At 39.5% G+C, this 12,919-nt stretch overlaps 1 protein-coding gene across 9 annotated transcripts in view; it reads right to left on the bottom strand.

Annotated features, from left to right (window-relative positions):
* Positions 1 to 10,518, bottom strand: part of IWS1 (interacts with SUPT6H, CTD assembly factor 1) — a 40,279-nt gene extending 29,761 nt beyond the window's left edge. For 5 of the 9 annotated variants that reach the window (XR_008295256.1, XR_008295257.1, XM_027056059.2 and 2 more), the window contains exons 1-2: positions 10,195 to 10,518; positions 8,035 to 8,153 (exon numbers count right to left, since the gene is read on the bottom strand). Coding sequence is in view for 7 of the 9 variants with exons in the window: in XM_027056059.2 (XP_026911860.1) it covers positions 8,035 to 8,153; positions 10,195 to 10,228 (153 nt within the window). In the remaining 2 variants the exon portion in view is untranslated. The remainder of the gene's footprint in view (positions 1 to 8,034; positions 8,154 to 10,194) is intronic. The other 4 variants (XM_015062495.3, XM_053214855.1, XM_053214854.1 and 1 more) reach the window with 3 other exon arrangements.
* Positions 10,519 to 12,919: the final 2,401 nt, after the last annotated feature.

Raw genomic sequence — 12,919 nt, 5'->3', positions numbered from 1 at the left:
TCCAAGAGAATATTCAAGTAAAACAACAAAAATCAGAACTAGCAACTAGTTATAACTAGGTCACATTTGTACTCATATTTCTTTATTAAAAAATTGTGATTTTGGTGTTAACTATTCAAAGAGATTTTTTTTTTAACTTTCCCCTTTCTGCTATCTGCTAGAGCACAAAAGGTGGGTGAAGATTCTGAGTTTTCAAAGTGCTCTACAAAGAACAAATATTCTTGATGAAAATTCCACTGATGCTTACATTCCTCTTAGGAACCTAGTCAAAAAAGATGTTAGTAAGTCATAACTGAATTCTATCAAACACTTAAATAGGAATACATACCAATCCTTCTCAAACTCCTCTAAAAAGGAAAAGAGGAGGTTGAGGGAACACTTCCAAACTCATTTTAAGAGGCTAGCATTACCCTGATACCAAAACCAAAGATACTACAAGAAAAGAAAATTACTGGCCAATATTCCTGATGAACACAGGTGCAAAGATCCTTAACAAAACACGAGTAAACCAAATTCAACAGTACACCATGACCAAATGGTTATTTATTCCAGACATGCAAGGATAGTTCAACAAATCAATCAACACACTACACCATGTTAACAAAATGAAGGCTAAAAATCATATGGCCATCTCAGTAGTTGCAGAAAAACTATTTGACAAAATCCAACATCCACTTATGATAAAAACTCTCAACAAACTGGTAAAGAGGGAACATATCTCAACATAATAAAGGTCATATATAACAGGCTCACAGATGACATCCTACTCAACGAGAAAAGCTGAAAGCATTTTTTCTAAGATCAGGAACAGGACAAGAATGCTCATTCTCGACACTTTTATTCCAAAGTGGTGCAAGTCCTAGCCCCAGTAATTAGGTAAGAAAAAGAAATAAAAGCATCCAAATCAGAAACGAAGAAGCAAAACTGCCATCATTTGCAGATAACATATACAGAAGACCACCAAAAAACTGTTAAAACTAGTCAACGATTTTAGTGAAGCTGCAGGATACAAAATCAATATACAAAATCTGGTGCATGTCTGTAAGCTAACAACAAAACCTCAAAAGGAGAAATAAAAACTAATCTCATTAATAATACATCAAAATGAATAAAATACCCAGGAATAAATTTAACCCAAGACATGAAAGACCCAAACACTGAGTACCATTAGACACTGATGAAAGAAACTGAAGACAAAAATGGAAAGATTTGTGCTCATGAATTTGAAAAGTTAATAGTGTTAAAATGCTCATAGTACCCAAAGCAATCTACAGACTCAATGCAATCTCTGTCAAAATTGCAATGGCATTTTTCACAGAAATACAACAAACAATCCTAAAATTTATATGGAACAAAAGAATAGCCAAACAGGCAAAACAATCTTGAGATAAAACAAGGCAGGAGGTGTCACCCTCCCTGACTTCAATCTGTATTACAAAGCTACAATAATCCAAACAGTATGGTTTTGGCATAAAAAGATACACAGATCAGCAGAACAGAAAAGAGAGCCCAGCAATAAATCCACAAATACATGGTCAATTAATTTATGACAAAGACACCAAGAATACCCAATAAATGACAGTCTCTTTAATAAACGGTACTGGAATGGGCCCCTGGGTGGCTCAGTTGGTTAAGTGTCCATCTCTTGATTTCGGCTCAGGTCATGATCTCATGGTTCGGTTCATGAGATCGAGCCCTACATTGGGCTCTGTGCTGACAGTTTGGAGCCTGTTTGGTATTCTTTCTCTCCCCCTCTCTGTGCCCCTCCCCTGCTCACACACACCTCCCCCCCCCCGACTCCCAAATAAAGAAATAAACATTTTTTAAAAAATTAAAATAAATGGTCCTGGGAAAACTGGACCCCTATCTTTCACCATACATAAATTTCCATTTAAAATGGATTGAAGACTTAAATTTAAGATTGTACACCATAAAACTCCTAGAAAAAAAATAGAGGATAGGCTTCTTGACATCAGCCTTTGTGATGATTTTTTGGATTTGACACCAAGAGCAACAATGAACAAGTGGGACTACATCAAACTAAGAAACTTCTGCATAAGAAAAAAAACTATCAACAAAATGAGAAAACAACCTAAGGAACTGAATAAAATACATGCAAAACATATATCTGAGAGGTGCCTGGTGTCGACTCTTTATCTTGGGGTCGTTGAGTTCAAGCTACCTGTTGGGTATAGAGCCTACATAAAAAACCACATATCTGATATATACAAAGAACTGACACAACTCAACAGCAAAAAATACCCAATCCAATTAAAAAATAGGCAGAAGAGCTAAATATTTTTCTAAAGAAGACATACAAATGGTCAGCAAGTTCATGAAGAGGAGCTCAATATCACTAATCATTAAGGAAATGTACATCAAAACCACAATGATATATCACCTCACACCTATTACAATGAATGTCATAAAAAGACAAGATATAACAAGTGCTGGCAAGGATGTACATTCTTGGTGGGAACATAAGTTGGTGCAGCCACTATGGGAAACATTATGGTGGTTCCTCAAAAAACAGACCACATGATCTAGCAACCCCACCTCTGGACATATATCCAAAAGAAATGAAAGAAAAGAAGATACTGAAGAGATACCTGCACTCCTACATTTACTGCTACATTATTCACTAGAGCCAAAATATGGAAACCATCTAAGTGTCCATTAACAGATAAATGGATACCGGAGCACCTGGTGGCTCAGTGGATTAAACATCCATCCAGACTCTTGATTTTGGCTCAGGTCTTGATATCACAGTTGTGAGACTGAGCCCTGCACTGGGGTCTGCACTGAGTGTGGAAGATTCTCTTTGCCTCACCTTCTGCCCTCCCCAACTAACTAGTGGCTCTCAAAAAAACAAACAGAAGAACGGATAAAGAAAATATATATAAATATATATTATATACGTATGTATATACACACCATGGGATATTCAGCCACAGGAAAGAAGGAAAAACTGCCACTCGTGACAACATAGGTGGCCCTTGAAGGTGTTATGCTAAGTAAAATAAGTTAGAGAAAGATAATCATTGCATGGTATCACTTGTATGTGGAATCTTTAAAAAAAAAAAAAAAAGTCATACTCAGAGAAACAAGGTAGGAAAGTAGTTGTCAAAGGTTCAGTGAGCAAGTGGAATGGGGAGATAAAAGAATACAAACTTTCAGCTATAAGATGAATAAGATCTGGGGATCTAACACGTAACATGGTGACTGTAACTGAGGACTCCATCCTGTAACTGAAATCTGCTATTGTAGAACTTAAACGTACTCACCAAAATAAAGATAAATATGTGAATGACAAATATGTTAAAAAAGACATGACTACAGAAAAAACACAGTAAAATGGCAGACTCCAACTCCCTTAAAAACATTAGATTGTAAACGGATTAAACAAGCCAATCAAAAGATAGAAACTGGATTTAAAAAAAGATCCAACTACATGTTGTCTACAGGAGACACTGCAGAATCAAAGACAGATTGTACATTCTTCTCAAGTGCACATGAAACATTCTCCAGGACAAACCATACACCAGGCCACGAAACAAACCTCAATGAATTTAAAAAGATAGATATTATTATACAGAGTAGCTCTCATACCACAATGCAATCAGAGTAGGAAAAATGGTAGCAATCTGAATATGAAAATAAAACAATTCCACTTACCAAAAATTAAAGAGAATAACACACTTAGGAATAAATTTTAAAAAGAAACACAACATTTGTACACTGAAAATTACAATGCAGTGTCAAAAGAAACTGAAATTTAAAACACCCTATATTCATGGATCTACATTGTCAAGATGACAACACTACCCAAACCCATCAACTCAATGCAATCCCTAATAGGACCCCAGCTCCCTTCCCTGCAGAAATTGACAAGCTGATTCTAAAATACATATGTAATGGGAAGCCTGGGTGGCTCAGTCGGTTAAGTGTCCAACTTCGGCCCAGGTCATGATCTAACAGTTCCGTTGGTTCAAGCCCCACGTTGGGCTCTGTGCTGACAGCTTAGAGCCTGGAGCTTGCTTCAGATTTGGTGTTTCCCTCTCTCTCTCTCTCAAAAATAAACATTAATAAAAAAAATTTTTTTAAATAAAATACATATGTAATTGCAAGGGACCCAGAAGAGACAAAATGTTAGAAAAGAACAAAGTAGCATTCACACTCCTTGATTTCAAAACTTACTCAAGGTACTATGGTATTGGTGTAAGTACAGACACAGATATGAATGAATTAGAACTGGAGATCCAGAAATAAACCCTTACATCCATGGCCAACTAATTTTTTTTTTTAATGTTTATTTTAGAGAGAGAGAGAGAGAGAGAGAGAGAGAGAGAGCGCGCGCGCGCCTGAGTGGAGGTGGGGCAGAAAGAGAGGGAGACACAGAATTGTAAGCAGGCTACAGGCTCCAAGCTGCAAGCACAAGCCCCACATGGGGCTCAAACTCACAAACCACGAGATCATGACCTGAGCCGAAATCGGACGCTTAACCAACTGAGCCACCCAGGAGCCCCTATAGCCAACTGATTTTTGACAAGGGCACCAAGACCATTCAATGAGGAAAGAAAATTCTCTTCAACAAATAGTGCTGAGACAACTAGACATCCATATGCAAAAGAATGGAACCTGACCCTTACCTCATAGAATATACAAAAATTAACTCAAAATCAACCAAAGATCTGTAAGAGCTAAAGTTATAAAACTCTTAAAACATAGGGGTAAATCTTCATGACCTTGGATTTGGCAAAGAATGTTTAGACATGCCACTAAAAACACAAGCAATACAAGGAAAAAAAACCCATAAATAGAACTTCATTAAAATAAGAAACTTTTGTGTGTGAAAGCACACTAAAGTGAAAAGGTAACTCACGTAACAGGAAAAAATATCTGCATATCAGTCACCTAATAAGGGACTGTATCCACTATTTAAAGAACTCTTACAGCTCAGTAAGAATAAAAATTGCTCAACTAAAAAATGAATGAGGGATCTGAATGGACATTTCTCCAAGAAGATCCACCTACATAGACACTGAACATCATTACTCTTCAGAGAAATGCAAATTAAAACCACAATGAGATAATACTGCATATCCACTAAGATGTCTATTACCAAGGAGTCAGGTAATAACAAGAGTTGGTAAGGATACAGAGAAATCAGAACCTTCATACACTACTGGTGGGAATGTAAAATGGTGCAGCCAACCTGGAAAACAGCTTGAAGGGTTCTTCAACTGAGAATAAAATTACCATATGGCCCAGTAATTCCACTCCTAGGAACATACCCAAGAGAAATAACATATGTCCACACAAAAACTTCTACATAAATGTTTACAGAAGCACTTCACCTAATAGCCAAAAGGTAAAAACTTAAATGTCCACCAACTGACAAATGGATAAACAAATGTGGTTTATCTATATAAGGGAATGTTATCACAAAAAGTACCAATACATGCTACTATATATATATATACATATGTGTGTGTGTGTGTGTATATATATATATATATATATGGATATGCTATATACATATACCCAACATATATGGTTTACAACAAACCTTGAAAATACCATGTTTAGTAAAAGAGCCAATCACAAAAGACTGCATATTATATATTTTCATTCATATGAAATGTCCAGAACAGGGAAGAATGGGGGCAGGGAGTGATAAGCAGGTAACAGCTATAGGGTTTCATTTTCAAGTGATAAAAATACTCTAAAATGGACTACGGTGATGGCTGCACTACTGTGAATATACTAAAGACCCTTGAATTGCATATTTTGAATGGGTGAACTGTATGGTATGTAAATTTATCTCAATAAGTGGTTTTTAAAAAAAGACAAGTGATAGTTTTCAAGATCAGAGGATGCAGAAAAAACCAAAATGAACAAAATACCAAGATTTTTAAAATAGGGTAAGTATTCCTGATTTTTCCTTTATTTTTTTTTTTAATGTTTGTTTATTTTTCAGAGAGAGAGCAAGAGAGGACAAGTGGGAGAGGGGCAGAGAGAAAAGAGAGGGACACAGAATCCAAAGCAGGCTCCAGGCTGAGCTGTCAGTGCAGAGCCTGATGCAGGGCTCAAACCCATGAACCATGAGATCATGACCTGAGCCAAAGTCGGGTGCTTAACCAGCTGAGCCACCCAGGAGCCCCCGATTTTTCCTTTTGTCTCAGGATCTTCTTTAAGCTTTAATATAGTTCCCAAATTTTTAACATGCACATTTATTTAGAATCCAGTTGATTACAAAAAAGTAGTTGAAGATGCTTAAAGGTAAGCCTACATTACATTTATAACTAAAGCACGAAGCCATGAGCCAATCTTCTCATGCTAGTTTCCAAAGTGGAAACCTTAATGAGAAGCTACACACTAAATAAACTGTAACAATGTTTACATTATCAAGTAGTTTCTACGTATCAATCAATACATTATTAGAATTTAGTCTAAATGCGTAGGAGCATACAAAAAACTGAGGGGCATCATAACCACTAAAAAACTAAACATAACTAAAAGATAAGCCTTTCTCCCAGTCCATTTAGCCTCTCATCTTGAGTGCCCCCTACTTACCCCGCCCCTCTGGCTCCTTGGTGTTCCTTGAAGACATCAAGCACATTCACAGCTTAGGGTCTTTGCCTGGAATGCTGTGTGTGTGTGTGTGTGTGTGTGTGTGTGTGTGTTCCTCTACACAGCCATGTGGATATTCCTTTACCACCCTTCACGCCTTGATCTGAAAGTCACTTTCTTAATAAGGCTTACATGTACCTCCCTATTTAACAACAAAACCTGCCTTCTATTCTGGCACCCTTCACCTTGCTCTAACATTCTTCTTTCTCCACAGCACTTATCATCTCTTAACAAACATTTTTAAAAAATGAATACTGTTTAAAGTTTTTATTTTGAAAGAGAGAGAGCACACATGCACACACAAGGCGAGGGGCAGAGAGAGAATCCCAAGCAGGCTCTGCACTGTCAGCACGGAGCTTTGACATAGGGCACGATCCCATGAACCATGAGATCATGACCTGAGCCAAAATCAAGAGTCAGATGCTTAACCAACTGAGCCACCCAGGTGCCCCCAAAATGAATACTGTTTAATGTCTTTCTCCCCCTACTGAAAAATAAATCTAAGAAGAGAAGCATTTTGGTGATGATGAGACCTCATTTAGTCCCAGGTAGGTCAAAAGAGCCTGACACATAATGGGTGCTCAATAAATATTTGTTAGATATATAAATACACTAATGACATTATTAAAGGACAGAATCAATAATACAATCTCAAAACTCGACAATTTTCCATTCTTCTGTAATCAAGCAAAATATATGCCAAATGAACTCCTTAAAAAAAAAAAAATTTGGTCATCTTATCATTCCCATGAGTTTCAGTTTGTGTTTAACAAAAACTTATAACAAACTTATTGTAAACTGTCTCAACTTTATTAACACTGTATAGTACAGACTGTATAACTAGGGAAGCAAATTAAATAGTTTTAAAAATATTTATTAGGCCAAATATATTGAAATGCTACATGTAAGATCCAATACAACTCTGTATTATGCAAAAACAGCTTTTTAAATTATATTTGCTTGTCAAATGCATTCTATGCTGGAAAAGTTCAGATTGAGAAAGTCAAATCCCAATAGGTGATGAAAACCCCATTAATTTTCTATTTCAACTGGCATCTCTTCAGCTTGTAAATGCTCACTGCCCCCCCTAACACATCATTTTGGGAATGGGGAGGCCTAGTCAAATATCAAAGGCCCTGGCTCATTTTCTGAATCAATATGCACATTTGAAAACTGCCTAATATCTAAAAGGGGATCCAATCAGAAATTATTTCCCTGTGATTTCCTACCAAACCAGACTATCCCTGTTTATTTTTAAAGCAGTTCTCTATTAATTTAAAACCCTTTACTCCCAGGGTTTGAAGCCTATACCACGTGACAGGAGCTCTACAACTCCTAAATAAAACATGTCTCACAGAATGCAAGGGAAAAGCCTCCCCAAAGATGTTGTTTAGCCAATACCTCTGAATGACGTTCTACACTTCCAGTGTCTGATCCAGAGTGTTGCTCATTTACATCATCCTCAACGTCTGACCCTGAATCCCGTTCATCCTGTACTGGGGTAGCGCCACCATCATCTGCTTAAAAATAAAACAAAAACCCACTTAAGGTGTAAGATGGAGAACATCTACAACCGAAATGAACACAATGCATCAAGAGTAATGTAAGAGCAAAGGTTACCACTGATGAAGCATAACTAATGAGACTAATGTTGAGAACAAAGCAGAAGTATAATGCTTACATAAACACCATCAGAACGTGTATTGTGACGCATGTGGCAGCAGAAAATACGTCATAAAAGAAACGTGAGGCTGAAGAAACATCACTAAGGGCCAAATCAACAACCTCTAAATAACAGTGTGCTCTTTGACTATTTCAACTTTATGTTAAAAACTGACTCTATTCTCTCCACAGCCTTTACTTACCACCTTCTAATGTACTACACGACTTACCAAGTTATTTTGTTTAATGTGGGTCTTTCCTCACTTGAATGAAAGGGCCAAAAGAGCAAGGAGTTTGGTTCACTGCTGAATCCCTGGAGCCCAGAACACTGCCTGGTACAGTACAGTAAATATTTATTTATGAATGAAGAGCACAAGGAACTCCAGTACAGAAACAGTATAAACTCCTTAAAGTAACGCATACACTGTGCTATTGCAAAATGGTAAAAATGAGTTGCTACCTACCTTTACCCAATACTTTAAAAACAGAGTAAAATTGTATTGTGAGAGGGATTTAGGGCTGTTGGAGAATATGGGAAGACTCGGTTAGAAGTTTAATAAAAATAAACAAAACTTTAAAAATGAAACAGTCAACTACAGGAAAACCAAAAAAGTTGTATAAGAATGAAATCACTATCATACTAATGAGCTACTCTACTTGGCTAAAGACTAAAGAATATTTACAGTCAAATTACAAACAATAATTCTGAAATGTAACGAACAATTATGCTACACTAGTGAGAGTGTGGGGAAGAGGGCACATAAGAGGCTAAAATCCTGTCCTAGCACAATAAGAAATCATTATGGAATACCTAAAAATGATGCAACAAGAAAGAGCACAAGTTAAGAATATGGAGATAAATATTTTTTAAAGTATGAAAAATCAGGGAACTGTTAATTTTTTTCAAGTCTTCTATAGCACTTAGTTCATATACATGTATTACATGTACTTCCTTACTTGAAAAATAATTTAAAAGTAATTTAGAACGAACTGAAAACACCAGGCAAACATTTTAGGCAAAACAGCAGTGCGTGCCTGGAAACGCGTTTGTAGTCCTACTACTATGCGCTATCATACGTATGGAATCGAAGCGAACTCGAAACAGAAAAGAGATTATTAACATTTAGATATTCAGGCACTCCTGACAGAGAATACCTAATGGAACCTGGATGCAAAGTGAAAGGAAACATAACGTTCTTCCCCACTAGATAACTGCCTTATTTGTCTTTCGATCTCCGGTGCCTAGCACAGTGTTAGCAAAGGGGGTGCCCAGTGTTTACCGAATAAACAGGACGAGGAAGGAGATCAAACTTAAGTGAGGACAAAGAGGAAAGATCTCAAGTGAAGTAAAGGCACAAAATCACCAGTGAGTGCCAGTCGTACACGCCTGACCCTAAAATACTTATACAACTCAAACAAAGGTCTTACGTTTTCCTTACTTGGAAACCAATGTTGCAAGCGAGATTAAGCTAGCCCTAACTCCAAGTGAGAAGTCTAGGAAAGATCCCGCACCCCCCAACGAACCGCTCCCTTCAATTCTCGCAAGACGCAACTCCCGAAAAAAAGAAAAAAAAAAAAAAATCCCCTAACAGGAGAGACCTTCCCTAGGATAGGCACACAGAAGCGGTTTTTGTATGAAAGTAGCTTCCCAGTTTCAGCAAAAACCTTCGCCGATTCAGAAGACGGCTCTCCGTCTAGAATCCCCTCTCCAAGGTTCTAACTTCGGGGTCGCAGCAGTCCGACGGGCTCTTTGAGCTTCACCTCACTGTCCTCGGAGGGCTCCGTCGGGGAGGGAACCTCTCCAGGGCCTCCCTCCCCTACCCCACGGGGGTGAGAGATCAAGCCCCGCGGAATAACCACTTCGACCCCCCAGCCCTGTCCCCCAAGTCCCTGCCCCACCTGACTGGTCGCCGCTGTAATATTCCGAATCCATGGCAGGCGGGCTCTCGGCGGGGAGTGTCCGCGCCCCGCGCCGCCCCCGTCACCTCCTTCCTGGCGGTGTGAACCCCAATGGCGCGGCCCAGTGCTCAGAGGTTCCCGCTCGACTAGAGGGTTTCGAGGATGAGGAGAATAAAACCGCAGCAGCAGCAGTCGCAAACACTAAAAGCCGCGACACAAGAGGCCGCACCCGGCAGGCCAGCAGGCGTGCGGCTCGGCGATCTACTTCCCAGAAACACCTCTGGGGCCAAAATGGCGTCTGCCCACGACCCTCAAAGGGATGCAGCGCGCAGGCGTCGTCCCCTGCCATCTGGCCAATGAAAAGACGCAACGGTAATGACGCACAGCGTGGCCGGAAAGGAGACTCCTGGGTAAATTGAGCGGGCGCTCTGGCTTCAGTTAAATACCTTCCTTTAGAGGGATCGGGTCTGTCCCCCGCGGAGATGTTAATGTTACTTTATTGGTTCTCTTTTCGCGCGCCTTGGTTCAGGATCTTCTGAGTTACGCTTTTGGAAAATGAAGACACGCTACAATTACATCTGCATCCTACGGCCAAATAATCAGGGTTCCCGTCATGCAGCGAGGCGCTTGATTCCCGCCCTTAGTACGGGAAGGAAGTGGCACGTTGCTTTCTGGGACTTGTAGTTCAAAGCCTAGGGAGCTCTGGTGCGTTACTAACTGGCGTGATGGAAAGGGCCGACTTGCAAGTCATCTTTTTTTTTTCCTTTCTTGTATCTTTAACGACTCAGTTTCCGTCTTAAGAAGCCATTTGGTCAACAATAGGAAGTACAAGTTTTTGCTTCCAGATAGGTCCCCTGATAAACGACATTGTTAAATTTACTTGAGTCCCATGCCCTTGGTGAATAGCAATGGTTAAGAAACTTCCTGACTTATCAGTTATCTCGCAACCGCTTACTGTGAAGAACCACTCTTCTGCCTATGACCTAGATAAAACTCACGCTCCACTCTTTCCTGACCCTTTGTTCACCTTTGACAAGGCCAGGTAAAGCCCTCCCCTTTTGTCTGAGCCTGCTCATAAGGTCAGACTCAGACCCCGCAACTTCCTGTTCTCTGTTTCATGAATATTTTGCTGAGATTAGAATTCTGCCCTCCCCCCTGAAACTACCTAGACACAGAGATAAGCACTTTTCTGTTCACCTGACTGGAACTTCTGCTTGTAAATCAATCTCAAGTATACATCATCCCACTTTTCTTCCTATGAAAATCTAAGGCAGAAACAACCTGTGTAGACATTGTGATTTTCATATCTGGAGTGCTCTCCCTATCACAATCTGAATAAAATCCATTTCCTTGTTTGTTTTTGCCTTAGACAAAGCAGAGAATGTTCCTGCCTTTTGATTAGAAGAGGGCCAGTAGAGGTAAGCAAAGATTCCCCAGAAGGTGTAGACCTGCATACATTGGATCTTTTGTTAGCAAAGCATACATCTTAGACTGGATTTCTAGGTATGCCTAGCTTGTTGTAAGGCCTCATGTGGTGCCCTGGAAAGTCCATCTCCTACCCTGGGCTTGAGAGATGTGGATTCTCCCATGCCAGCTCTGCTATAAGTGCTCAAAGTACTCTTACTCACGACACATTCCTGCTTTGATAATCCTTGAACCCTTTGTTAGCCAGTAAGAAGATGCTGGCAGAACCCAGTTCTAGGCTCCAGAAATGGACATGGAAAGGGAAGGAAGAGAGAGGAGTGGTTTCTCCCTAGAAATTCTTATTTTCTTGTAAGAGTTCATCCCTTTCCCTGGGTAATAGAAACAGCTTTGAAATCTAAGTCTGCCCCCAACTGTGGGAATGACATTTTCTCAGGCTTTTATGAGAATCAGAATAAGAAATTAACAAAGGTATAAGGTATAAGATTAAACCAAAGGTATAAGATTAAAATATTAACTTTCCTTCCTTTGATAGAGGAGACCCCAGAATCTAGGCTCTCTTTGGAAGAGAGCAGGTAAGAATGGGTGAGATTGTACCTGTGTAAATAAAGCAAGATGATTAGGAAGTTTCAGTGGAAGGGAACCCAATGCAAATCCTGCTGTAAAGAGCTTATAATTTCACTGGAGGGACAAGACCAACAGCCATTAAACTGATTGGACTAAACAATGCAATTGCAGGAGAATAATTAGTGAATTTTATTTATTTTTTATATTAAATACAATTTATTTTCAAATTGGTTTCCATACAGCACCCAGTGCTCATCCCAACAGGTGCCCTCCTCAGTGCCCATCACCCACTTTCCCCTTTCCCCCACCCCCCATCAACCCTCAGTTTGTTCTCAGTATTTAAGAGTCTCTTATGGTTTGCTCCCTCCCTCTCTGTAACTTTTTTCCCCCTTCCCCCCCCCCCCCCGCCCCTGGTCTTCTGTTAAGTTTCTCAGGATCCACATATGAGTGAAAACATATGGTGTCTGTCTTTCTCTGCCTGACTTATTTCACTTAGCATAATACCCTCCAGCTCCATCCACATTGCTGCAAATGGCCAGATTTCATTCTTTCTCATTGCCAAGTGAGAATAATTACTGAATTTTGACATAAAGATTCTATCTGCCCCAGTGGTTTGGAGAGAGACAGAAGCTGACTGAATGTGCAGCAATGTGCTGAGACCCAGAAGGCTACAAAGAAGTATCAGATCTAGTTTTTGTACTCAGGAAGCCAATACCATAGTTAGTGAGACAGGACA

This window comes from Acinonyx jubatus, chromosome C1 (genome assembly GCF_027475565.1).
Source record: "Acinonyx jubatus isolate Ajub_Pintada_27869175 chromosome C1, VMU_Ajub_asm_v1.0, whole genome shotgun sequence".
NCBI classification, from domain to species: domain Eukaryota; kingdom Metazoa; phylum Chordata; class Mammalia; order Carnivora; family Felidae; genus Acinonyx; species Acinonyx jubatus.
The sequence above is the reverse complement of the archived record's forward strand: the minus strand, read 5'-3'. Positions and strand labels throughout refer to the sequence as shown.